The sequence below is a fragment of the Metarhizium album genome (genome assembly GCF_000804445.1).
Source record: "Metarhizium album ARSEF 1941 chromosome Unknown scaffold_44, whole genome shotgun sequence".
Classification (NCBI taxonomy): domain Eukaryota; kingdom Fungi; phylum Ascomycota; class Sordariomycetes; order Hypocreales; family Clavicipitaceae; genus Metarhizium; species Metarhizium album.
The window spans coordinates 55,548-82,297 of NW_024467618.1; the positions used below are offsets into that span (position 1 = coordinate 55,548).

Here is a 26,750-nt window from a genome sequence, read left to right on the forward strand (position 1 = left end):
CGTCCATGTCGTGTCTCATACATGGCGGACTGCCTCTGTCGACTCGCGCGGACGGCCGACGGCCATCTTGTCGACAACTTGGCAGTTTGCGCACGCCCACGCTGACATGATGGATTCCGTACAGCCCGACGCCCGTCATGGGCCTCATGGCAGCGTCAGCACTCCGCGCCATGGTGAGAAGCGGCGAGGCGGCACTGCCGACGACGCCGCACGGCTCGAGGCAATGGGCCACAGACAGGAGCTCAAGCGCAACTTCTCCATGTTGTCCATGCTCGGCCTGGCGTTTGCTATTCTCAATACTTGGACCGCCCTCGCCGCTTCCATCACGCTCGCGCTCCCGTCGGGCGGGTCGAGTTCCGTCATCTGGGGTCTCGTCGTCGCCGGCCTCGCTCGCCGAGTTCCTCTCCGCGTATCCCACGGCCGGTGGGCAATATCACTGGGCGGCCATCATCTCCTGGAACCAGACGAGTCGCGCCATCAGCTACGTGACGGGCTGGATCAATGTCTGCGGCTGGGTTGCCCTCAGTGCCACCGGCCCGCTGCTCGGCAGCACCTTTCTTGTCAACACGATTGCTCTCTTCAACCCGTCGTATGATGCGAAGCCATGGCACCAGTTTCTGATCTACGTCGGCTTTGCGCTTGTTGCTCTCGTCATCAACGCGCTCCTGACCAGGCTGCTTCCCTACTTCACCAGAGCCGCCTTTTTCTGGTCCATGACTGGATTCGTCGTCGTCGTCATTACCGTTCTGTCATGCGCGTCGCCACACTTCCAACCCGGCGACGTGGTATACGGCCAATTCATCAACAACGTCGGCTGGCCCGACGGCCTGGCCTGGCTCCTCGGCTTGCTCCAAGGAGCCTTTGCATTGACGGGTAAGGCGCCTTGATGCCGTCGAAAGGCGTTTGCTTTTGCGTGTGCTGACTGAGCCGTAGGCTTCGACGCCACCGCACACATGATCGAGGAGATTCCCGACCCCCAGCACCAGGGTCCCAAGATTATGCTCTCCTGCATAGGCATCGGCATGGTTACGGGCTTCATCTTCCTCAGCGGCCTTCTCTTTTCCGTTGACAACATTGACAATGTTCTAGGCGCCGCGTGGGGACCCCTCTTGGAAATCTTTATGCAGGCCACCAAGAGCAAGGCCGGGAGTACGTGCCTGCTCGTCTTCCCGCTGCTCTGCATGGTCTTCACGACCACCACGTTGATGTGCACCAGCACGCGAATGAGCTATGCGTTTGCTCGAGATGGCGGCATGCCCTTTAGCCGCTTCTTTTCTCGCGTCCATTCCACTCTCGAAGTTCCCCTGAATGCACTGTTTTGGACGGTCGCGTGGGTCATTGTGTTCGGCTGCATCTTCCTCGGATCGAGCAGCACGTTCAACGCAATCGCGGCCGCGTCCGTGGTTGCGCTTGGGTTGACTTATGCCATTCCTCCGGCCGTCCACCTCGCTCGCGGCCGGAACATGTTGCCGGACAACAGGCCCTTCAAGCTGCCCGGCGCACTTGGCTGGGTTCTCAACCTCGTCAGTTCCATCATCTCCGCCCTCTACCCCTCCCCTTCAAAAAGAAGGAAAAAAAAAAGAGAGGGAGAGAACCAAGGACGTGTCGGGAGGGCAACTGACAAGATTAGGTTGGCATTCTATGGACCGCCCTCACTACCGTGCTTTTCGTATTCCCGCCTGCGATCCCCGTCACGGCGAGCAACATGAACTATTGCATCGTGGCCTTTGGCGTCATGCTTCTCATTGCTGGTGGAACGTGGGTGCTCGATGGACGCAAGCACTATCGGGGTCCGCAGTTGGATGTTCAGGGCTTGATCGACGGCAAGGCGGTGGAGGGCATGGAGCCGGCCATGGCGGTTGACTCTTCAAACAAGACCCAGGAGGCCATGCTCGCCGCTTTAGAATCCTAGACGTGTGGTGGTGCGAATCCCCCACGCGGCCGTGCTCAGTATCGAGGATGCCGAAATGTAACGCTGTCGGGCAAACGTCACGCGTGGGATTATTGTGCGCTTGTGCCGTCGTCCCAAGTGCTTTACTCACGTACTCCGTACGTCTACTCCGTACGCGCAATAGTCTACCCGTCATGGACTCCCGATGAGAACACCGTGTCGGGCACGGCGTAAACTCAAACCCTTGGCTCCGAGAGTCTTCACCACATCTACTCGTCTGAAATTGCAGTACCTTCTGTGTGAATTTTTATTATGCTGCACATGGCGTGTATTACCGTGCTGTTTCCTTGGAGGACGAGCTCGGTGCCGTGTCCCTGCTCTAGTATTTCCCGTCGACGTACGGAGTGGGCACGTGCGAGCCCGGTGCTCAAATATTACAAATAGGCGCGTTTGTGCGGGAGCGCAGCCGGTTTGTCGACTACGCGAGAACTCGGGAGAGGATTTCCAAGGAGCCTTTGGCATCTAGGGTAGCGCGTCTCAAAGGGCACATGGGTTGCTGTGCTGCCACGCATGCAGCACAAATTCGCGTGCTTGATTGCGCGGGGTGGCACTTGGTGTTTGCTTGCAGTTCGGAATCATGGTGGTAATGGAGGAACTATCTGGCCTCGGGAAGTATAACCTGTCTGAACGACACGACTACTCGAGCTGAACCGATCTACCAAGTACATTAACAAAAGTATACAAGGGGTGAACATGACTTCGGCAGGCGAAGCGCAGCCAATACTTGCCCGTGGCGGCCATGATCGGATGGTCAGAATATTGCCCGGTCGGCAGCCTCTCGAGAACAAGGACAAAGCGGTCCAACACTCAAGAGTCAAGACGAGCCATGGTTGAGAATGGAACGTTTCAGGAGCAAACAACACCCACAGTGAACACCCAGCATTGTGATTAGCTCGATCCCCACGACCACGACCGCGACGGCGACCCCACTGCGAGCCTCGACCAACACCAACTTCCTAACGAAGCAATTATAGGAGCTGCTTGGCTTGCACCTGCAAGCTGCAATCTGGTTTGGCACGGAGTATGGGCCCCCGAGCTTCGTGGTTGATGTTGTCTTCATGCTCGCGCAGCTCCTGCCGTGCCGTGGGTTGCCGTCATCAATTGGCGTCACCGTAAGCATATCCGCCTGGCTCGATTGCCGTGCGCATAGAAAACTGCAGGTCTGTAGTTGACCGTTCTCCGTAGTCTGTACTCCGTACCATGAAGAAGAAGAGGAGTGTGGCTTGACGCCATCTGTGGAGTTTGTCCACGGGCACTGTGCAACGTGCAGCACCGAACGTGTTGGGCTTTGTACAGCCGCCTCTCCAGAAGTTGGGCAGCTCGTTGGTTTCGTTTTGTTGCCAAGCGAGATGTGATAATTTTTTGCAGCACAGATGTGAGCCATCGTTGGATAGATGCCGTGGCAGCCAGCATCACACTTGCGCCATGGGACACTGAACAATATTGCCAGCATTGGCTGGCGACACGGCAAGTATCCAACAATCCACTGTTGCTTGCTTGCTTGGTTGGGTAAGCGCATCACAGACGAAGTATTGACGCGGACCAAATGAACACTCGAGCCGAACGCAAGCGGCAGTCCCCCCCTGTTCCTGGGCTGTCCTGTCAATATCAAGTCTCAACAGAGTACTTCACCAGCAAGGCAGGCGGCACGACTAATCAAATCACACGGTCTAACCATCTCGTTGTCCGGGCGTCCTGAGTCCGAAATGTCAAAACAGCGACAGGAGATGTGCTGTGCTAGCCGTGATTTCCCGTGATTTCCCGGCATCACATGTAGCTCGGGGGCTTCTGAGCTATCTCTAAAAGCGCGCGGTGTCACAATTTTATGACTTGTAGCCCAATGTTATTGCTGCAGCGCTACCGAATTCGCCGGCATTTGCCTGAATAGTACGGAGTCGAGTCTGGAGCGATGCAACGGTGCTGTAGAAATGGTGCTGTGGAAATGGGGTAATAAATCCTCATGACTGTCCGGAGTAATAATGCAGATGCCGCGTCGAGAGCGAAGCTTAGAGGGGAATTTTGGACCGAGTACCTGACATTATCCCCCATATCGGCCGCTGTGGATATGGAGGACTGGTCCTACGTAAATTTCAGCAGCTGACCCAACGGCACCCGATTCAGGGACTCGTTCAGTATATCACGGGCTGGCTGGGTCCCGATACTGCGAGCCGCTGGCCATGTCTCCGTAGCATGGCACGGGCAAGTGTTTTGTCATTGTGTTCCCTGCCATCAGAGGATGTTGCCACACGGCGCACGGAGTAAGGAGCAGTGTCGTTCAACCTTGGGAGCAAAGAATCTCTCGTCACGCGAGCCCAAGGGCGGTCGGCACGGACGAGGCTGGTTCTGTTCTCCCCAGGAACCTGTATCAGTTTCATGGGCGCCGCCTGGCACAGTGACGGAATGGCGGACTTATTTTTTTGAAGATGTCTTTTCTCCCACTACACACTCCGTGGGCTAAGATGATCGACGATTGGCGAAATGCGCCTGAAGCCTGGAGGAGTGGTTTGGCGGCTAATAATATTATCTGCGGCTGCCTCCTTGGCAGTTTTCGAGAGCAGAAAGTCTCAGCCAGGTCTCGAGGAGTAACGAGGAAGATGAATCAGAATGATTATGGCAGTCTGATAACGTAATGGCTGGTTTTTGATGAGTGTGCAAGAAGCCGTAAGCAATAAGCAATAAGCTCACGGGAATGGATGGATGACACGATTGCAACTCCGAGAAAAGCAACCAAGACAAGCAAAGCGGTGCCAGGCAACTCGACGCATCTGAACAATTGAAGGCCGACAGTTGGCAAGGGCTGCTGGCAGTTGACTGCACCTTGTCGGCTCCTGACAGCCTGTCCATCGTGCCTGCCTAATTGAACCAGACAGACATGTGCAGGAGCGACCATGATGATAGCTTGCCACTTGGCCCGACCTGGTCGTCAACTTCTGGTGCAATCATGAATGCCGGAGCCAGACTTCGTCATCTCTTCCGTGCTCCATGCAAGTGGTTCTCACGTACATCAACAGCTGCCAAATTGACCGACCGATGCGCTGGCCGGGGCATCACCACGATGACGCGTCTCTCAATTGGCTCAATCGCCGGGCCATCTCACGTCTGTCGCCTGACGCCGCGACCAATGGCCCCCCACACAATGCCACGCCTCGACCGCTGCCACCAGCACTTGAGACTTGCCACCCTCCATTTCTCAACTCAGAGTGCTACTCGGCGCGCGCTGCGCTCGCCGTCTGTGCTGCATGTTGCCATTTGTTGCCTTTGAGCCGGCTGAATCCAACGTCGCGCGCTTTGGACGTGATGGACGGGACGGGGATATGAATATGACGCGCTTTGGTGGACCTTTTGTTTTCTGACCATCCAACCATGCTGTCATTCAGCCTCATGCGAGGATGTCGACGGCCATCGTCACCATTGCTGTCAATTACAATCGTGTGTCACAGACGTTGGTGTGACAGGGATGAGAAAATAAATAAAAAAAAACAAGAAAAAAGGAAAAAAAAAAGAGCACCCTCCCCAACCAACAACAGGGAGAAAAGAGACATAGCTACGGCTGCTGAAGCTAGCGGCAGAAAAGCTCGTGGTCTGCCCTCGCACTCGCCATCTTTCCTGATGGCGTGTCTGAACTTTGATGCGTGTCATTGACTTATTAGTTATACAGTCAAGCTCCGCCGTCGACTTCAGAGTTCCCCTTCGTCGGCATAGCATTACAAAAGCCGAGGGTTAATAATACTGTCCAAGGGCTCTTCACGCACCTCTTGGCTCTTCGATATCGGCATTGGCACACCCAAACCAACCGTACGCACCCGATTTTTGCATGCGGGCACGCCGTATCTCTCCGTTTTCCTTAAGTTGCTTACTTCTGTCTATTCCCGCGAGACAACCCAAAGCGCATCAACGCTCGGTGGCGGCCGGGTGGACCTTCAGTCTTTAGTCTGACGTAAATTGAAATTCAGGCACTCCGGCGTTGTGCCGCGCGAGACTCGGGTGGCGGCTCAAATGCTCAAAAGTGGCGTGGGCGGACATTGTATTCTTTCGCCGATGCTAACTTTTTACGGAGTAGTTTCGGCTTGGTCCCAACTTACTGGCACTTGTTAAAGACAAGTTGACATCCTCATCCCGACGTCACCAGCGCAGCCTCACCATCCCACTTTGGATTGGAATCCTTGGTGGCCGACAACAACACTTCCAGGTGTTTGAGAAGCCGCCGACCTAGAACAAGCAACCACATTGCAACCGGCTCTATCGCTGTAGCGCCTTCGATCTTCTCATGATCTATTCCATGGTGCAAGCAACTGCGTTCAAGCAGTAGAGTCGCCCAGCTTTGCAAAGGAGACCAGGCCTTGCGCGTCGGGGGATATGTTTGTGCCGATATCCTCCGCCCACACCGCTCAATCATAATACTACCATACGCTTTCCCTTGGCCAAAAGACGGAGAAGACGGCAGCAATCGTTCTGTATGACGGGCCGACTTCCCACGCCATGTCTTCTCCGGCGGTGGAAGACCATGCGCCGGTACGGAATCGAGGCCCGGCCGTGCTCGCCGTGACGACGGCAACATTGGCTTTGGCTTCAGTGTTTGTCGGCGCACGCATGGTTTGCCGGTATTTCATCGTTCGGAGGGTCAGCTGGGATGACAGGGTCATGATGGTGGCCTGGCTCATTGCATTTTTCCTCTCCTTCTCCATCTGCTATGGCGCCACTGTTGGGCTTGGAAAACACGATGATGATATCAGCGACGCCGATTTACCGAAACTGCGACGATTTGAATATGTCTTTTCTATACTATACAACCCCGCCCTCATGGCAACCAAAACTGCGATCTTAATCTTTTACTTGCGTCTAGCCAAAAATACCCAAGTAGTCCTGCGATACGCCTCCTGGGCAACCTTGGCAGTTGTCAATATTGCCGGCATCGTCCTGACGTTTATGAACATATTTCAATGCAATCCAGTCGCCGCGGCTTGGACCATTGAGACGGACAGTCCGTCGCGATGCATCCCGCTCCTGACCGAGTTCATTTGCGCCGCACCAGTCAACATCGTCACTGACCTGGCCATCTTGGCTCTACCGATCCCTGTACTGACTGGCATGCGACTGCCTTCACGGCAAAAGACAATTCTGGTCATTACCTTCACTCTTGGTATTTTCGTCACCATTGTTGACGTTGTTCGCATCTATTACCTTCAAAAGGCCATTTCAGACGTACCCACTGGTTTGACAAGCGACCCCGGCTCACGGTTCGGCGGCCACCAAGACTTCGCATGGAATGCATCTCTGTCTTTCATGTGGAGTGCAGTGGAGGTTAATGTTGCTATGGCTTGTGCCTGCATCCCTACTTTGAAGCCGCTCATCCTCAAGCTACTACCCGCTATGTTGCATGACCCAGACGGAACCAGAGTTTCTCGCACGACGAAATCGAATAGCGACCACGAAATACCGCCGTCAAGACGTCTCGGGAGTGTCACGCGTGAGTCCATGGCCACGCCAGAGTCAGGCACCGGCAGCAACCCGAGCGGTACAAAATCCGATTCGAGCAACGAGGCCCCCATGACCGCCATGGAATTCCTGACAACGCCCGATATGAGAAACCTGAGTGAAAGAACGCACCCAGATCTAACAGCTACACGCGCTCAGACAAATGTTACAGCGTCTACCTCCTCTGTCGTGAATGGCGTCTATTTTGGATTCGTCAACATGACAAAGCCGAAGAGCATGCTCCGTGCCAACGCATCAGAATCATTCAAATACTGCACCATTGTGGCTATTCTGTTTTTCCTATGGGGTCTATCTTACGGTCTCCTTAATACGCTTAACAACGCCATTGCAGTGGTCAACCAAATGTCAACTGCTCAGACCCTCGGCTTGACTAGCGCCTATTTCGGCGTTGGATACTTCTTTGGGCCGTTGCTCGTCGGAGAATGGATCTTGCGGCGAGATGAGCATAACCGGTCCAAACGCCACGAAAGGAACGAGGCCGAAAATGTGGGCGGCTACAAGGTCACTTTTATTGTTGGGCTGTGCATCTACGGCATTGGCACCATTATATTTTGGCCATCAGCCGTGACCAACTCTTTTGGTGGATTCATGCTGAGTAACTTTGTTGTTGGCTTCGGCCTCTCCGTGCTAGAGGTGGCTGCGAATTCTTTTATGATTCTCTGCGGACCACCTGAATACGGCGAGACTCGACTTTTACTAGCTCAGGCCGTGCAGGCTGTCGGCAGTGTCGTTAGTGGTCTGCTCGCCCAAAAGGTATTCTTCACCGGAATCAGCCAGGACAGCCTGAGTGATTCGAACAGTATGACGCTCATCAACGTGCAATGGACATATCTGGGCATTACCCTGCTATGCGTTGTGCTGGGTTTATTTTTCTTTTACATGCCGCTACCAGAGGTCAGCGATAGCGAGCTCGAGTTTGCTGCTAATAAACTTCCCATCGACACAACGAAACGAAGCATCGGTGGCCTCCAACTGCGAACCGTCAGCCTAGTACTGGCTGTATTCGCGCAGTACATGTACGTTGCCGGCCAGGAAAGCAACAGCATATATTTTCGCAGCCTTCTTCTTTCGATCCTCCCGAATCCACCCAACGGCGCCGATGCGGTATCCGGTACCACCACATCCGGCTCTACGAGCGATCCCGATAAAGCACCCGGTATGGCTCTCTCGATCCCAGACTACCTGCTCGTCGCACATAGCATATTCGCCGCGTCCCGCTTCCTCGCGGGATGCCTCGCGTACTTTTCGGTCTCCAATCGTCGGCTCCCGCAGCCACGTACCGTTCTCACTAGCTGCATCCTGTCATGTTTTCTCTTGGCCTTGCTTCTGGTCGTGTTGCGCCCGCCTCAACCCGAACTGCTCGTCATTCCTGCCTTGCTATTTTATTTTGCCGAGGGGCCTATCTGGCCTCTCCTTTTTGCTATTGGCCTCCGCGGCCAAGGGCGTCGAACGAAGCGAGCGGCAGCTTTTATAACCATGGGTGGTTCTGGGCCTGCTTTCTTCCCGTTCATTATGTACGCCATCATTGACAACGGCGGCAGCGTGAAAACGGCATACATTATCATTGTCGCACTGCAGGTTGCTATGGTAGCGTATCCTATATTCCTGCAATTCTCCCGTGATGCGAAGCAATTAGTCGACCCCAACCCGGATGTCCGAGCGGCCCTGGAGCAGCACTGGGAAGCTAGGTCAACGGATGAAGTGGTGAACAGTCAACAAAATTATGGAGCGAATAGTTTCTTCGCAATGATCTCTCAGCAGTTGAAGCGTGGTGAAAGGCGGAAATCGTCTCTGCCACAAGTCCAACATAACGAAGCGGTTGCATCGTGAAACGCTCTGTATCCTGGGATTTCTTGTTCCTTCTCCTTCAATCCCCTCACCCCATTTTCCTCTTTAATAAGTATATATTTGATTCATGTATATAGCTTCCCCCCGAGGGCTTCAAAAGTTTACTTACGCACGGTAGGCACCAGCACATTGGCTTATTTGGCATGGACGGCGTAGACCAAGGCAGTGGCTCTGGGAGGGCGCGTTTGTTATATACCCCGATTTAATCGCCTTGTCGTTTGATATCCATGTATTTGAGATGCAGATTTCTGAAGAGAATTATGGATGAATATACCTCAGACGAGGAGTTGCATTGCACATCATATGACTGACAGAGACGTTGTGAACCGGTGTGAGTAATAAACCGTCACCCCTTGATTGCCATCTTGGAAGACGTCGCACGCGGTCGAGCAAGTGAGTCAGGGGTGTAATAGTCACCTTGTTAAGACCCGACGGCGGAGACGACCAAGTCGCGGCATGACGACAGGGCAAGGGAGGCACCAGGCACACGCAACTTCGGGGGATAGCTGCGTGTCCGGCCCTGACAAGGGACGACACCTCGTCACGACCATGCGGTGGCCCAGGGCGCGAGGGGTGCTTCAAGCGGGGGGCGTGATAGTGAAGGCGGGAAGAGGGCCAGAAATCCACGCAGCACATGCCGGCCGTCCGACGGCTTTGTCCGAGATGCATCGTCTCTCTGCGGAGCGAGCCCTCCCAGCTGAAGACTGAAGACGTGTTCCCGCATCACGTCGCAAGCCTGGCTACCATTCGGAGTCGAGCAGCCTCTCGATGTCCTCGAAAACACCGACGCCACGCGACGCCAGCGCCGTGGCCAAACCGACGGCCTTGGCGCCCGCGCTCCTCATCCGTCTGTAGCTGGCGCCGTCGTGCACACCACCCGCGCCAATGACGTCCACGCCGTCCAGGCCCCTCTCGCTCAGTAACCTCGTCAAGGCCCTCACGTTGCCCACGGACAAGGGGTGTATCGCGACGCCGGCCATGCCCCCCGTGCCTCCTGGCAGGGCGTCCTGGCCGTCGGCGTGGGACACCACGCACGAGCCGAGGGTGTTGGTGGCGGTGACGAAGCTGATGCGGGATGCGTAGGGCTCCAGCGCATCCGCCAGAGAGGTGAACTGGGCGGAGTACGTATACGGCGGCGTCTTGACGCCGACTGGTATGAGTGGCTCCTGGGGCAGTGCCGACAGGTAGGCTGTGAGGGAGGCGGGGTCGTAGGCCGGCGGCGGACGGCCGGGGATGTTGGGGCAGCTGAGGTTGATTTCCATGGCGAGCGGGAAGGTGATTCGCGGGGAGGCGGCCATGATGGAGGCGTAGCACGCCGCGACGGAGGGGGGCGGACCGGCGACGCTTATGATGGCGGGTTTGCAGACGTTGGGCAGCGCAGCGCTCAGGTGTTGGAGGGCGGCGAGGTATGTGTCGAGAGGGAGGGGGCTGTAGCCGAAGGAGTTGATGCTACCGACGGGGGCGGGTGATGGAGACGGGGTCCCCTGATGGGCTGTGTTGGAGACGGGGTCGAAGAGGGCGTATTGGTGGACCGCGTCGTCGTGGGCGAAGCCCTGGATGAGGCTGGTTCGGGTGGTGATGGCGCCTGTCGAGGGGCACTTGAGGAGGCTTTCGAGGTGGTCGGGCGTCGTTGCCCAGGGGCAAGCGGTGTTGAGCAGCGGCGGGTGGATGGAGAGCCTCGGAGCCATGGGCTTCTGGTGACGATGGGTCGTGGAGGTCAAGGCAGTGGTGGTGGTGGTGTTTCGACGCGGCATGTCACGGTTCGAGGGTTGGCGTTGAGCGTTGACGAGCCAGACGAGGCTCGGGTTGCAATGTGCGACCGTAGTCGTCGTGAGTCGTGAGTCGTGACTCGTCGTTGACTGGGCGACTCCCTCCCTCGGGCCGCCACCCCTCCGCCCTCCTCCCTCCCCCTTGGCGTCGCACTGGCACCGTCACGTCTCGGTTGTGGACTCGTGGCACAGCGACGAATATGCCGTCACGATGAAATTGCACTACATCAGCCAGCGAGTGCGTAAATTCTACTCCGTATCTTTTCGGTAATTGAAGCCCGCCATAACGCCTTTACTCGTGACTACACATCCGTTCCAGGAGATCCTCGCATCCCAAGTTCGTCAAAGTATCTAACTGGGTTTTCTCTTCTTCTTCACCATCCAAATTCTTCACAGTGCAGCTCGACGCTGGGCCCGTCCGACCGGATACATTCCGCTGCCGTCTCCCTTATCGAGTCCATCATCCGACTTGGCCCGCAGCCAGCGATGAGAACTCGCTCCTCAGCACGAGTGCCGCCTACTACGTCGCGGACGAGTGCCACGACATTGGGCTTCTGGTATCTGATGGGAATGCCGCGCAAGTCCACCGGGCAGGAGGAGCTCTCAGGAGGAACAGACTCGTCGTCTGACTGGGGCTGAGCCTTTTCCAGGTCGATCGTGGCTAGTGATCCCATGGGACGGATGTGATGGATTCGTTCCCTGTCCATGAAGGCGTGTTTAGCAATATACCTCTCGGCGTGTCCTGGCGAATACTCCGAGAAACCACCTGGCAATTGCGGCAGTGGTGGTTCCGATCTCGTGACGAAGACCTGAATTGCGAATCGGGGGTCATCTCTCAATTTAGCAAGATGGTCGGCGAACCATTGCATATACGCTGCGAAGACGGTTGAGTCGTGGTCAGTCAGTCACTCGTGCAATTCATTTCTTGTTACCGAGAGAGACGTACAATGATATTTGATCGTCCACACAAAGATAACACGCTTCGTAATGCCTCCCTTGGCACGGCTCAACAGCGCATTAGCCAAGCCAAAGGTGAAGCTGGCTCCGCTACCGCCAGCGACCAAAACCACCGTCTGAAAGGCCGAGGGATCTGGGACCGTGCCATATGGCCCTTCAACAGACGCTTTAAGAGTTATGCCGGGGTTTTCAGCGGCGTACTCGCGCAGTTTTGCGGTGAATCCACTGTGAGACGCAACGACAAACTCGAGGGGGTCAGTCGATGCAATGGTAAACGGATGGCTTTCGAACAAACGAAGCCGAGGAATCCACAGAAAGCAGTGCTTGCCGGAATGAGCACCCAGGGGAGACTTGGCCAGGGTGACTCGAGTGCCTCCGTTCGGCAGTGGTGCAAGCGTTGCCGTGTTGGCGCTGTTCATCATGAGTCGAACGAACCGGATGATGCGATCTAGACCCCACATGGAGCCGGCAATCATGGTGCCGTATACAATCTTGGTCGTCATTCGAGGTTGATGCAAGCCAATGCAAACTATGGAAACGACCCAGAGGCCAACGTGAAGGTAGTAAAACAGTTCATACCACCAGCGACGGATTGAAACGGCAGCCAAGGCGAGCAGCAGCCAGCAGCCTCCCGCAACCATGCCGTAGATGTCCGACGGCTTCAGCAGTTTGCCACAGGTTTGATTGCTGCAGAAGTAGGTAATGTAGCAAGTGGCGTGGACAATCAAATTCGCGACGGCAGCGTAACCAGAGATGCGGTGGAGGCATTGGAGGCGTTCGTATGACCACGCAGTCAGGAAAGCGAGCGGTGTATTCTTGAGCGCAAAGAATATGACGACGACGAGATTTGCTATCGCCAACCTAGGAACCGTCAGCCCTCGGAAAACGTGGGGATACATTTGCAGATATACTTACCAGCCTGCTCGCGAAGCAATGTTTGTCGTGACGTTGCCACTCGTGCCCAACTTGGCAAAGAGGCAAATCAGATTGAGGGCTATGAACATGATGATGATGGTTGCGTGGCCGAGCGAGGGTGTCCCGATGGCACGTTGAATCAAGACCTTCCTGATTTTTCTACAAACTAGTGAGTTGGAACGCCGACTTGGAAGCAGGCCGAGCTACACATATACACATACCTAGGCACGACAGCAAGGAAGGACGGCGGCGTCGCGCCTCGAGATGTTCTTCTTATCCAATGGCTTGACTGTCTGGTCAAGTAAAAGCCTATGTAGGCAAGAGCCATTGCGCCCAAAGCAACCATGAACCACAATATCGCCTGCTCGTTTCGCCTGGCGCGCATGGCAAGCCTGCGCAGCTTCGCCTCGTCGTCGCCCGTCGTCGCCATGTTGGATGAAGCTGCGTATTGCGACACGCCTGTACCGGCTGAATTGCGTGCGGTGGAAACTCGTCGAGAAGTCCCCAAACGTGATCCTCGAGGCAAGATACTATTGATTACTGTTCGTTTGAGATGATTTCGTGTGCAGCCTTCGCCCCAGGCTGTTGAGATATGACTGACAATCGTACCCAGAGCCGACGGAGCGAATGGTTCGTGACGCCAAGTGTGTACTGGCAGAGTGTAAAGACTTGGCTACCTCCTAGGCCTGGGACAGTTTCATGACTAGAACGAGAGAGATGCTAGGACGGTGTCGGCCGTGGATGCTCTTTCCCAAGTGACTCCTGACTCGTGAGCCTCGAAGATTAGGTATCAGCGGCCAGGTGCACCCCGAAGCAAGCAGGGACGGCCCGCCGGTTGCACAGATTGGACCTAGAGTTGACCTTGTATAAAATCTGTGACAGGAGGAGGCTGCTTCAAAGGGTGGGCTCGAATCTGCACACTACACGCCTATATATCGTACCTGGGGAGTCCGTGACGAGCCCGTCCTAGCCCGTAGGTGGGTGATTCTTTGCAACACAGGCTCCCCTTGACAGGCCCCCCTCGATGGCTGGACATACAAGAGGTCAGATGCACGTCACAGTCCTCTACAACGTGGTTAGTAAAGTGTCTGGCGCAGATGGGTATCTGGCAACGGGACATGCTACCAAACCACCAAACCAGGGGGAGTGGCAGCCTCGACGATTGCGACCATGCTTCCACACACACACCCCTCCCCCACCGAATACATCATATACGAAGCGTTGAATTCTCCGGAACAAGTGTCTTTGAAAGTGCGGGCAGGCCCACGCGTTGCCGATTCATAATCATGGACAGTGACGGGCCATGGCCCCTGAAGAAGCATGGCCGGCTCCCACGGCGTGGTTGACACTACTCGACGGAGTACTCGGTACGCAGGGACGTTACACCAGTCACCCTTCCATTACACCACGCCTTTCTTCAGAGACTGACGTCGCGCGGAACCGGGAGGCCAAGCGTCATGTTTGCACATGCGTATGCCGAGGGCGTGCGCACCGGCTGTCTCGTCGTTGATAGGATGATCCCGGGGAGGGCGCCCCTGGCAAGCGGCGGCGACCATGAAACTGCTAGCATAAGCTTGAATCTCTTTTATTTTCCGTCCCCGCCGGAAAGGGGGAGATCTGCACAGTTGGATTGATAAGAAATGGAGTCTCGAGATGGCGACGTGCGGCAACATCTGCACTGGAACAAGTGCGTTGCATTGCCTAATCCAACAATAGAAGGCCCGCAGGTACTAGTCAAAGTAGAATAGAAGATCCCTGCGTGAGACAGGAAGTCGGACTAGTAGTTGGCAAGCACTGAGTGTCCATCTACTCGCGAGACGCCGGCCAAAAGGGAGCCAAGCAGTCACAGCGAGCCGTGCAATCCGAGGCACGGGCGAAAACGGGCCAGGAACAAACGTGGGAGGGGAACCATATAAACACTGATATTATATTTACCCGTTGGTGAAAGGCCATGGATGCGACGCCTAGTCTCCCGTCGACGCACGGGGTCTTGTCGGCCAACTCTGAGGCGGCGGCGGCGTCTGGATCGGCCCTAAACTCTGAACAGACAATTTTGCAAACGAGGGACGGGAGGCTGAACTCGGCTCGGCAGCCAAGCAGGGCGTTCCCGTCGCCAGCGCGCCGCATATTTGTTTGGGCTTCGGCAGTTGTACGGCAGCTACTTGCCCATGATGATGATGATGATGATGATGATGATGGATGGTGCGCCTGCTGCGATGCGCCTCGGACGCTGGACTTTCAAGCCGTCACGGCTCTTAATCTGCCGCCACGACGCGACCCGGGGCCCAAGATGTGCTCGGATGGCCAGGCACAAGGGCAAGGCCGTCTCGACGTCTGGCAGTTGGCGTCTGTGTCGTTTAGTCTGTTCCTGGGACCGGTGGAGGCAGCTCTCGGTGCCGGGCGCAAAGCGGCGGCGGCTTGCGACCCTCTTCTTTCCAGAAGGCAGAGGGAGCGACACGACGTCTCTCGGAACCGGACTCGCCAGCTAGCCGTGGCAAGAGCTTCGAATCGACAAGACTGACGGATTGACGGATGGATTGATGGATTGACGGACTGAAGGTTGCACGGTTGCGTCGGGCCAAACTCCCACCCCCCCCTCCAACATGACATGACGTCTGGTGAAGCAGTGGCCGGAAACAGAAGGAGAGAAGAATGTCCTGCCGACGTTTGTTTCGGCCCATGCGAGCTAGATGGGTGACCGGGAAGCCAAAGTCTGGTTCACATGTTACATTCCTCCTCCTCCTCGTCCCACGGGCTTTTGGCTGGGTAGCTTCGCCTGGCTTTCCCTGCCTGCTTGCGAGATCCCTCAGAGGCTCAGACCGGCATCGTTATCAAGGCCATGCATGTATGATTGCTTGGTGGGATGCCGGCTTCATCCCCCCCCCTTCCTTGTCGAGTTTGCCTGACTAGGATACGTCTTGGTGTCCGTGACCCCCATTTTTCAAGGAAAACACCCCGACAGTACGGAGTGTAGGTGCGTCAACTTGCGAAACTAGCAAGCGACATGCGGTTTACTTGCGATGGTCGACCAGCAGCGCCGTCGGGATGATTCGTTGCTTGATCTTGATCGGTTGTCAAGAGTCAAGAGTCAACAGGCAAGACTTGGTTCCGCCGTGATTCCGCGTGTTCAGTCAGCTCGTCAATCTTTGCGAGCCCAGCAGCACGTACACGAGCGGAAGAAGCACACCCAAGTCCAAGTCCAAGTCCAAGCCCAAGCCCAAGCCTGTGAAACAGCCGTGTGTCTCGGAACACTGGTCGCTAGTTTATGCGAGCTGCGGAGAAGCGCTGCTGCTTCGTCAGGCGGCAGCAGGACTCGGTAGGCCGCGCGTGGCGCCGGCGATCTTGGATGATCCCTTGGGCCTGATTCCTGTGCCTGGCCGGCGTAGAGTCTTGTCTCGATCATCGCCGACGCATGACCTGCCTCAGGCGAGGGAAGGAAGGAAAGAAGGGATATTGAGTGACGGCTGGGCGCGAGGCATTCCCTGCGTCGCGGCGCGTTTGCTTGCTTTGCCCGTCCGTCGCCCTCCCAGCGAGGACACCGAGTTGGCGACCCCGTCATCGTCTTCGCACCAGCAGGCGACGGGGTTTTATAGGAATTCACGCGCGCCGCTATGGTCCGGTCTCGCCGACGTCACAACTTACAAGCCACTTGACTCTTGGACCGTGGTCATGGCTGGCGCATGATGACCGTATATAGGAAGCTTGTCTTGACGCCAAGGTCTAATCTGCCGAGCCTACAACGCACCGCACCGTTCACCGGGCATATCACGCATGTCACGTCAGGCGCAGGTTTGAGAAAATAGAGTGCCATTGCTCAAGCCGAATTCTTGCTGGCACATCATATGACATGTCCTGCCACAGTCAGAGCATAGCATTCCATTCCATTCTATTCCATTCCATATCGTGCAGGTCGTTGCCCTCGGTCGAGACAGGACATCCGAGACAACCCACCCATCCAACTCATGGACTGCACAGTCACGCACACATGATACATGATACATGTTTAGGCGGCAGATGGGACGGACAGGCCCAAAGCAGCGCTCGACGCTTCACTCTTCACGACTTGGCGGCGCCCACGGGCTTGGCCTTGTCGGCAGCGGCGTCGCGGAGGAACAGCTCGTCTCGCTCCCACATGAGCTCGACGGCGGCGCCGGTAGGGCCGCACAGGATCGACAAGGCCACGACCTTGGCCACGAGGCCCGAGGAGCACGGCCTGACGCCGGCGGCGCGGTGCGCGCTCTGGTGAAGGCTCAGCGCCCAGATCAAGACGCCCGCCGACCCGATGATGTAGTCCCATCGCAGGAAGACCTGCACGCCCTGTCCGACAGTCGACACCTCGAGGGCGGGCGACGCCCAGGGCAGCGGCGTGGCAAAGACGCTGCGCGGGTGGAGGGACGCGCGATGGCGCTCCTGGAAGATGCTGGGCACGGCCACGGTGGCCGCCGAGATGATGATGCTGACGAGGTGCGCAATCGCCGTGCTGGCAAAGGCAAAGGCGTACACGAACCGCAGGGAGCCCGCCGTGTCTTGGGTGCCGTTGCCGGTGCTAGCGCCGGGCAGGGGCTTCGCGCACATCGCGTTGGCTGCGACGAGGAGGACGGCCACGTACGCGGGCCACGGCTGCCAGATGGCGATGCAGATTTGTTTCAAGTCGTGAGTCATGGTCTCGGAGAGCGGGACCAGCATGAGCAGGGAGGGAACGTGCATGGCCACCGTGAAGACGAGAGGCAGCGCCCTGAGGACGACGGGAGGAATCTGCATCTTGGCCGTCGTTGGCTTTGCCGCCGTGCCCGAGCACGTGAGGTGCAGGAAGGCGTAGAGAGGAGTGGCAAAGGCGAAGGTGAGTACTTGGGCGACGAGGCCGAAGACAGCCGGGCTGGAGCGTGGCCGGGACGGACAGCAGTTAGCCACGAGAGAATCATCATTCACATCGAGGCCGATGTGTCACGACGACTTGTTCGACGGACGAGTGAGGAGTCAGGAGTCGGGAGTCAGGACTCACAAGGCGGCCACGCTCCGGGCATTCCCCTTCCTCCACGACTCGAGCGTCACCAGCATCCAGGCCGACGCAAAGGTCCCCGAAAAGGCAATCGAGTGCAGCGTCAGCCCCGGCTGGCTCCCATCGCCGACGGGCCAGAAAAACATGGTCAAGGTGGCGAGCAAGTGGTCGACGTGGGCGAGGCCCGTGTAGCGCGTCCGAAGCGGCTCATCAAGGCCGGGCAGCTTGGCCGCGTGCTGCGCGGCATCGCCCAGCGCGCGGAGGCCGTTGACGTGGGAAAAGTAAAAGATGAAGTAGAAGACGGAGAGCGAGAGCAGCGGCAGGATGACCTTGGCCGACATGTTGGCATCGGCGGCGCCCAGTTGCCGTGGATGCAGAAGCGAGGTTTGCCAGGTCGTTGCTTTTGTTTTTGGCAGTCTTCTCTTTTCTCCTTCTTTCTTTCTTGTTCCACTCTTCGTTTGCGTTTTTTTCTTGCCGTCCCGGGTCCGGCTGACGCGCGGCATGCCATGATGTCGGGCGGGAGGAGAGACGGAGCTCCGGATCCAAGAGTTGGCCCGAACGGAGACGCCACATGAGTTTCTTTTTCGTCTCCCATCTTCCCGTCCTTGGCGGCTAGGAGGAAACGGTGATGATTGCCCGAAACCACCCAGGCAGCCGCGAATCTTTGCCGAGAGCCGAGCTGACGTGTATGCCGTTGGGTGTAGGCCTCGTCCGAGCTGCTTTCACACGGCCTCGGCGAGAACTTGGCTAAATGCCCTCCTTTGCAATTTTCGAGCCACGACGCTTCTTCACTCGTCATCTTGCAACAGGACCGACCTACGTGCACCAGTCCCCCGTGCTAACTAACGCCTTGCCGTCGGCCAATCGCGGACTCGAAAGCAGTATCCAAAGACACTTGGTGGCATGTATTTTTTGCACCCAACTTGCGTTGGTTAATTAATATACATGATATTATCCAGTCCCCTGGTGTTTGCAAGTCACAGCAACCTGGTGAAACGGGCTTTTGTTTAATTTTTGTTTCTGAATATTCCACGCCACTTCAGTTGAACCAAAAGGGCTTGTTTACTGTCCAGTTTGTTCAACACTCGACGTCAACTTGATTGAACCAGCAAGGCACGCATGACCGCAACACGCAAAATTCACGAGAAGCAAACGCGCCACGACTCATTGCGCACCGCGGCCGGACCCCGAGACAATGACTGTCTCGTACGCGCCGCAGCCGCCCGGGGCTCTTGAGCCGTAGCCGTCGTCGACGTTGCGGTCGAAGACGACGCGGCCCTCCTCGGCGGCATACGCGTCGTGCACCTGTGTCGTCGTCCCGTCCCTGGCATCACGGGGCTTGTTCGAGCCGCGCGGTTCCATCTCCTCCGTCTTGATGGTCGTCGTCACAAGGATGCCGCCCGAGCCGAGGGGGCCGTCCGAATTCGCCGCGCTCCTGGTCGAACACAGGTCCGTCGCGGACAGGGACTCCTTGTCGGGGGCCGAAGAGACGGATTGCAAGGCACGGCATGGGAGCCCCCGCGCCGCCTTGCGCTTCACCGGCCCGTGGGTCTCGCCGTCCGTCGAGGCCACGCTCGAGGTGCCGGCGTTGTCCTTGGACGTGATCCACTGGATGACCGCGGCGGAGAACAAGACTGGCGACATTCTGGCGTCAGACGCATCCTGCCACGGGTGCCGAGACGCAGAATCACTTACTGTCGCAGTTGCAGCACAGCAGGCAGATCCAGCCTGCCTCTCCCTTGAGCGCCATGAGAACGGCAATGTTGCTATGTCCGCGTCAGACGTCGCCCGAGCAGAACGTTCCCCAGCCAGCACCTACACTATACTGCTGAGCAGCGTGGCAACTGCGCCGCAGAGAGTCCGACTCGCGGCGACGCGTAGCCTCATGGTCGCCGGCGTCCGGGGCAAGTTACGGTACGAATAAAGGTCTACACGTGCGTGAGTCGATCAGATCTCGTCCGAGCCCGTGTCTGCAAGGGTGTCATGCGCAACTAACTGCGGAGCGGGACGAGGAAGAGAATAGTCAGGTAAATATTGGCCACCGTGTCGAAGGAGAGGAGCGGAATCATGGCAACGCTCTTCATGCCGATCACGCACACGCCGTTTTCCAACTTGGCTATGCGACTACGACGAGCGAGTCGAGTCGTGTTAGCTGCTCGGCGTTGCACTCTACGTCCGGTTGGGGGGTTGTCTTACAAGACGACGTTGAGGATGCCGACTATGATGTACAGTCCGAGCATGCCGAAACAGTTGAACATGTACAGCTTGGAGCGCATTCTCTTCTTGGAAGTGCCTCTCACGAAGTGCTGCCGGGGAGCATGTTTCAGTTTTCCGCGTTGCAAAAAAATAAATGAACTAGCATCTGTGTGTTTCGTCAAGACGTACCGCCTTTTCAACCAGAAAGAGGTAGATGAACTTGGACGTTGTGTGTTAGCGGTGGGCGGCAGATAGTCCACGTCTTTGGCGACAACTCACAACCTAGCAGTCCCCCGTGGCCGTTAGTTAGCTGGCGTAGAAAAGAAACAAACGGGACGCATGCAACGTCCGGGCAGAGCGCACTCACTTTCGTGCTGACGTAGCACGCCAGACAGAGCAAAATGGCCCCTTCGCACGTCGAAAGGCTCGAGTTGACGCCGACGGACTGTTGCAGGATAGCCGTGGCAAAGACGAATAGGTATGAATCGATGTAAATTGCAAAGACCACTGCGGCCAAGCGCCAAGTCAGACGCGAGCAAACGTCGTTACCATGAGGGATCGCATACACCACACCAGAATCGGGAGCCGAGTCCACGACTTGATGATCAAGCATCTCTGCGCTTCAACCATTCACGCGTGTCAGTACAGCATACAGCTCAAGACGGCTGGACTTGGCGAGTTTTCAAGCCTAAGCGGCGGCCAAGGACACGCAGGGCCAGGGCAAGTAGGTGACTTACTCAGAAACGAAGCGAGGGTCGTAGCCGACAAGAGCGATATGCCCATGCACAGAACCCGCCCGACCATGGGTACCGGCGCTTCTTCGGACATTGTGAGGACGGCTATCCAAAGTCAAGAGTTGTGATTGGAATTCAAGTGGAAGATACGAGCTGTGTATCTGGCGCACCCGCCGAGGGAGTCGACTTGACGTCGCGAGATGGACAGCAAAAAGCAGAGGTTGCGTCTGACCAAACAACTCAACGGCAGCAGCAGCAGCAGCAGCAGTCAAACGGCTCGACTTCGCGCGTCACAACTAAAAGCACAAAGACGATTCCCCTTGGGAGCGATTGCCATTATATTGTTTCCGCTGGCGAAAAACGAGCCCATCCCAGCACCACCACCACCACCACCAGCATGTTGGCGGCAAGACGACAGCAATACCAAATCTCCCCAGTATCGCGGCTTGACATGGGCGAATCTTTGCCGCGAAAACTCAGTAGGGAGGAAACAGAAGAGAAAGGGCGTGATTTATTGGCAAGCTGAACGTCACACGGGGCATCAAAAGGAAGCATTGGGCGGAGCCAAGGAAAAAGCAACCTGCCAACGACGAGCGATGCAAAGTAAGTAAAAAACGGCCATGGCGACAAAATTGAAGGGGTCAACGCCGTTGCTACGCAGACCAATGGCAAGCCGGGCTGTCCAAGCTCAGATATGACATATTATATGGGCTGTGCTGCGCGGTCGTCGTCGAGGCTTGGGAGCTTTGGCATTGTGGCTTTTCCCCAGGACCCGTGAGTGGTTTGTCTGGACTCGACGGCTCGTCTCAGCCGGACGGGACAATCGATAGACGGACACGGCACCGTGGACGGACATTTCTTTTTCGCAGTCGTTGCGAGAAGACGCGTGCATGCAAGCCTGTGTCGTGGCCGGCGGACGGTACTTCGCATCCGGGGCAGCAAAGAAAAATGTTCTCGTGAATTCACGAGCATATGTAGACGAATGCTGCCGCATGGCTTTGAAAAAGAAACCACCGCACCGGCACCACAATCGCTGGCTGCCAGTTTGCTGCTTCAGAAAGATCCCCCCGCTGGAAGAGCACTCGCGAGCTGACGCAGATTGTCGGAATCGAGAGTCGACCTGCCGTCTGTGAGTTGCGACAGGTCTCTGAGCCACGTGGCGGACATATGGCTGTTACGAAAGCCTGAATGCTGAATGGAGATGAAGACGGCGTGTCGAGGTTGGTTGGTTGGTCCTTGACGCCATTCCTGCGATATCACCACCACTGACCAGGACCAAGACCAAGTCTCTCCAAAAATAGATGCCGAGTCCGCCCCCGGTATGGGCGTCACAAGAGCCACACGCCAAGTTGGCACGGGCAAAGGACCCTGTCTCGCGATGCGCGGAGGCGTATCTTGCTGATTTGCATCTTCTCTGCAAGAATCGCGTGCCGCGGCCCGTGAGGCCGGTTATTGAAGCGTCTCGGATACCCCTCCCCGATTCCATTCTGGACCCGACCCGGTTTCTCTTCTCCTCTATTATTAGTGATGAAGGGAAAATGACACGGCAAGAAAATTCTCGGACAAGGATGACTCAAACCACGGGTCATTTCATCGCCATGGGTTGGCATGTGAGAGCCCCTGACGCCCTGGCATGAAGGCATTCGTCGTATGGCGCAAAACCTGTAGCTACCTTGATAAATTATAGCAATATATTTCTAACAATATAGAAGCTGAATCCTGGTAATATCGTTTCATGGTGCGCCGAAACGGCAGTGTTCTACATCAAGGTGCGCCCTCGCAGTTTGTCAATTCGCCCGTCATGACGAACAAGCATCTCTCTTATCTGGAAGTGCTCAAGTCAGGCGATGAGGTACTTCACAACATCTACGACACTAATGTCTATAAATGGGCCATGCTCCCCTTTGAGCCCTTCTTCCCTGAGCTCGCGCCTGGTCCTTCAACGAACCCCATGAGTAGCCGAGTCACCGTGCAAGAGTATCTATTCCCGGTATTTTTAGTTCAGAACCTTGATATTGCCCACGTCTTATTCCGACGATGAGTCACCTTATTGGCCGTCATCTGTCCGATTTCATGACGACGTTCTTGATGAACTAGAGACATGGACGGCCTTTTATGATCCACTTGGAATCATCCCAAGTTATAAAGACCCTGGAGATGCCCTCTTTGAGCCACCAAGAGATATGTTGATCGATAAAGGCTATTGAATGCTTCTGCAAACCCTGCAGCAGCAGCGTACAGGTTGTTGGGGAGCTTAAGTCCATGGGAAGATTCATGCGGCCGGTCTAAATTTCGACCACCAACTGAACCTCTGTCGTCTCTATGGCGTCGTGATGGACGAACGAGTTACCTGACAAGGAAGTTTGTGCGGGTCATAGCAATGTTAACAGTAACCTCTTCATTTCCAGAGAAATTGTCGACTATAAGATGGGTCAATAATAGGGTAATCGGTAACGAGCTTGATGAGAGATTTCATTACAAAATTAGGTCGTTTCCCGCCCTACATGCTCTCCTTGGAGAATCATCCCTTGTTGGCTTCAACGCGCCTTGCGACGTCACTCCTGGCTAAACTCTTAGGGTCTGGATTGTTTGTAGGCAGCTCGAGGATTTGGCCGTCTGTACACGGCGGCCATTTGGCTTCTACAACATCTCAAGCCTCGCTTGTCACCAATATGCAGCAGGTTTGATGCATTGAGCCTGCAGAAGACACAAGGAGAGTGTGCCTCTGTTGTATGCGCCTCCACGAGGAGTGAAATTCTGTCCCCTTCTTCTGCTGCGGCGCAATATTGCCGACTACAGAGCGCTCGCGCCACGATGCTGTGTACATGAGTTGATCTAGATGACTGTGTAACCCGTCTTGGAACCACAGACGCAGCTTTGCTTTGGCCTAGTCATCTGGTAACATCGACTTGACTCGCTTTCTGCCTTCACAAACACGTCTGCCTGGTCTTCTGACGCATCAACTCACAACGGCCTCTTTCATTTGCAGTGTTTCGCTTCAGAGTTGTACAAGCCTGTGAGCTGCAGACCCTCCTCTACCCCCATGGTCGACTTGGGCACAAGGTAGACTGACTTGACGAGCCATGGCCACGTGTGGCATGGCGCTCCCCGCGGTTGGGGATGTGGCCGAAGATGTTGTTCCGAGTCATGGCCAACAGCACCACGGATCCAGAACAGACCAGGGAAGAGTTCATTCTGGCGTTGAAAAATGTGGCTTCAGAATGTTCGCGTAAACAGGGCAATGCTCATCAGGCTCGGGAGTATTTGCGCACCAAAGAAAGGCGACTAATCACTGGCTGACGACGCCGTTTGGCCGTCTCGTGTTGAAGTTCAAAACTGGTTCTCGCATTTGCTTCTCCTGACCCATCACACTGCCGTTTCCGGCCTCTTTGTGAAACGTCTTGGGTGACGCTACGACGCCTCCCACGTCTTGCGCGTTTCGAGCCATGCCACCCGCGGCTGACCAACTCTCGCGTTCCTACCAGGCCCGGGGGTGGTTGAGGGGAGGCCAAAATCCTCACATGATACCGTATGGTCCTGAGGTCCTTGGTTCTTCAATGTGAAGGACCCGACCGACGAGGTCTCAAAGGTCCTTGGTTCAACAATCTAGGGGACCTGACTAGTCATCTGTATTCTCACCGCTAATGCCTTGAGCATTGAGGCTCACGATCCCCTGATTGGTCCTACACGCCTTGCTGGCCCTTGTGAGGTCTCCTGACCGATTGAGGTCATCGTGGTTGGTTGTTTCCCGTGTAACATTTTACAAGGGCGTGCCGCGACGTTGCATCACTTCCGCCCGTTACACCGTTTCCCGTCATGACTTGCCGTTTTTTCAGCCATCAATCAAGTGCGTGACGATTGCCTTTCTTTTCCCCCGCTGCCTCGGATAGTTTCTCACTCAACATCCATAGCCTGTCCTGTCCTGTGCCCCCGTCGTTGCTGGACGTCCATCCCCCCTTTGCATCTGACGCACGTGTGACTCGAGACTTGAAATCGAAATGACCCAATACGATTCGGTCGGATCTTTGTACCTCAATGTGTGCGAGCTCCTTTTTAAGCAAACAGAGCTTGCCATTGTGGAAAGAGTCATACGGCCATTGCTTAGACCGGATGACAAGATCGTCGAGTTTGCTTGCGGCACCGGATTCTACACCAAAAGGTTGCTATCGTGGACCGCCTCCCCGCTGACAGCCATGGACATCTCGCCCGTCATGCTGGGAATTGCGTCCCAGAGCCTTTCGCGTGAAGTTGCCAGCGGCCGCGTCCGCTTCACGCTCGGGGACGGCGCCAGCAAGACGTCGTATGCGCCCGACCAGTCGATTGGCTTCTTCGACCGCGCCTTTGCCAGCTGGTTTCTCAACTACGCGCGGAGCAGGTCTGAGCTGGTGGCCATGTTTGCCACCGTGGCGCTAAATCTCGCCGACGACGGTGTCCTCGCCGCAGTGATGCCCCATCCCACCGAAGACCTGGCTGCGCGGAAGTCGGCATACAGTCAGTGTCCGCTCGATCGAACATGGCCGCGTCTGGACTACGTTCAGGAGTTGGGCGACGGATCGGGCTGGACCTCGCGTGTACACCTGGAGAATATGAGCCTCGAGACGACGCACATGAAGAAATCCGTGTACGAGGCTGCCGCTAGAGAAGGGGGATTCAGAGGAAAGCTGGAATGGAGAGGCGAGGGCCTTGAAGAGACGGGATTCGGGGAGAAATGGATCCAACAGTTCAACCTGACGGCGGAGGAATACAGAATTCAAAAGGAGAATCCGATGCTGGGACTGTTGATGGTGTGGAAAAGTTGAAGCATCGGATGACTTTTTCCTGGGTCATTCTGATACCACTCTCACCCCAACGTGCAAGGACCGCAGACGCTGCTTCCCATGGAGATTGTAGAAAGAGCAACTTCATATTGTTAGCAATAGCAGAAGTACCAAGGACAGACGACTGCAGCGGCAGACCGAGTTTGGCATCTGTTGCCCATGGCAAATTCGGTGGGTGTTGCACAAGCTTTCGACACTTGTCTACCTGTTTCTGGAACATGCAGTAGCTGGACGACCCGAACGAGAACAGCAACCCCCGTTCCAACGGTTTCTATTTTTGGGCAACACCGTATCCTTGAAGGAGCTCCGACTGTCCGTCCAACCCAGACCACTTTGGTTTCCCGTCATCGATGTCGACACAGCGATGGGAGTAGAAGATGTGACACCTCATGTTGGTCAGATGACTTGCTGTCAAGGGTGCCAGCGTAACTACTCACTGGACCTCAAAGTTTTGTCTTTGCACAGCGGTCAATGACAGCAACGGCGGAAATACAAGCGCCGTGTTCCTCCCTTCATCCATGATGTGTGATCCGCAAAACACACAGCCAACTTTGCAAGGGAGCTTGTGACGAGTCTCCTTGGTAGCGGAGTGGTAAAACTTGAGGTATTCCGCCCCCGTCTCGAAAGCTACGTCGGACTTTTGAAAGATGGCAGCCCACTGAAACGGGGCGCCTGGTTTCTCGCGGATAGATACATCAGTTCCAGGGAGCAGCACCCGGCCGGCAGAGGCCTTACCGTGCATCACTTGACAGTCTGGGCAGTGGCAAAACTTGGACGCCAATGGCCGGTGACTGCCTATCCAGTATACAACTTTCTTGCAATGACACGAGCCGCGGATCGCGCGCTGAAACTGGCTTCCGCCACCGGGTGGTTTGTACGGCGGCTTTAGTCGCCAGTCCGCTTCCGAGTCCGAAGCCATCGAGACTGGGTACGGCCCGGCAGCTTGTAGACGAAGGAAATGTGGCATGCGATGCGGAGGCAGATCGCTTTCGGCTCCGGTCGAGAACGTCGAGCCAAGTCCGCACACATGTGTGGTCTCTGTGCGTTGTCACCCGGAACAGGAACAAG

At 56.1% G+C, this 26,750-nt stretch overlaps 8 protein-coding genes across 8 annotated transcripts; 3 read left to right on the forward strand and 5 right to left on the reverse strand.

Moving 5' to 3' along the window:
• Positions 1 to 109: 109 nt before the first annotated feature.
• On the forward strand, positions 110 to 1,912 carry MAM_08139 (Amino acid/polyamine transporter I; the record flags this gene model as incomplete). Its single annotated transcript, XM_040826937.1, has 4 exons — positions 110 to 423; positions 482 to 873; positions 934 to 1,523; positions 1,631 to 1,912. The coding sequence occupies 4 exons, from the start codon at positions 110 to 112 to the stop codon at positions 1,910 to 1,912; spliced, it is 1,578 nt and encodes a 525-aa protein (XP_040675076.1).
• A 4,518-nt stretch (positions 1,913 to 6,430) lies between these two features.
• Positions 6,431 to 9,277, forward strand: MAM_08140 (L-fucose permease; the record flags this gene model as incomplete). The annotated part of the gene is made up of 1 exon (XM_040826938.1): positions 6,431 to 9,277. One exon carries the CDS (start codon positions 6,431 to 6,433, stop codon positions 9,275 to 9,277), a length of 2,847 nt encoding a protein of 948 aa, XP_040675077.1.
• Positions 9,278 to 10,035: 758 nt separating this feature from the next.
• Positions 10,036 to 10,983, reverse strand: MAM_08141 (Aldolase-type TIM barrel; the record flags this gene model as incomplete). The annotated part of the gene is made up of 1 exon (XM_040826939.1): positions 10,036 to 10,983. The coding sequence occupies one exon, from the start codon at positions 10,981 to 10,983 to the stop codon at positions 10,036 to 10,038; it is 948 nt and encodes a 315-aa protein (XP_040675078.1).
• Positions 10,984 to 11,438: 455 nt separating this feature from the next.
• Positions 11,439 to 13,366, reverse strand: MAM_08142 (Flavoprotein transmembrane component; the record flags this gene model as incomplete). Its single annotated transcript, XM_040826940.1, has 4 exons — positions 11,439 to 11,938; positions 12,011 to 12,882; positions 12,937 to 13,095; positions 13,158 to 13,366. 4 exons carry the CDS (start codon positions 13,364 to 13,366, stop codon positions 11,439 to 11,441), a joined length of 1,740 nt encoding a protein of 579 aa, XP_040675079.1.
• A 3,626-nt stretch (positions 13,367 to 16,992) lies between these two features.
• Positions 16,993 to 18,276, reverse strand: MAM_08143 (uncharacterized protein; the record flags this gene model as incomplete). Its single annotated transcript, XM_040826941.1, has 2 exons — positions 16,993 to 17,812; positions 17,939 to 18,276. The coding sequence occupies 2 exons, from the start codon at positions 18,274 to 18,276 to the stop codon at positions 16,993 to 16,995; spliced, it is 1,158 nt and encodes a 385-aa protein (XP_040675080.1).
• Positions 18,277 to 19,099: 823 nt separating this feature from the next.
• MAM_08144 (uncharacterized protein) lies at positions 19,100 to 20,959 on the reverse strand (the record flags this gene model as incomplete). Its single annotated transcript, XM_040826942.1, has 8 exons — positions 19,100 to 19,569; positions 19,631 to 19,701; positions 19,755 to 19,863; positions 19,932 to 20,059; positions 20,132 to 20,241; positions 20,321 to 20,350; positions 20,499 to 20,746; positions 20,869 to 20,959. 8 exons carry the CDS (start codon positions 20,957 to 20,959, stop codon positions 19,100 to 19,102), a joined length of 1,257 nt encoding a protein of 418 aa, XP_040675081.1.
• A 3,904-nt stretch (positions 20,960 to 24,863) lies between these two features.
• MAM_08145 (uncharacterized protein) lies at positions 24,864 to 25,664 on the forward strand (the record flags this gene model as incomplete). Its single annotated transcript, XM_040826943.1, has 1 exon — positions 24,864 to 25,664. One exon carries the CDS (start codon positions 24,864 to 24,866, stop codon positions 25,662 to 25,664), a length of 801 nt encoding a protein of 266 aa, XP_040675082.1.
• Positions 25,665 to 26,115: 451 nt separating this feature from the next.
• Positions 26,116 to 26,649, reverse strand: MAM_08146 (Mss4-like protein; the record flags this gene model as incomplete). The annotated part of the gene is made up of 1 exon (XM_040826944.1): positions 26,116 to 26,649. One exon carries the CDS (start codon positions 26,647 to 26,649, stop codon positions 26,116 to 26,118), a length of 534 nt encoding a protein of 177 aa, XP_040675083.1.
• Between the last annotated feature and the right edge of the window lie 101 nt (positions 26,650 to 26,750).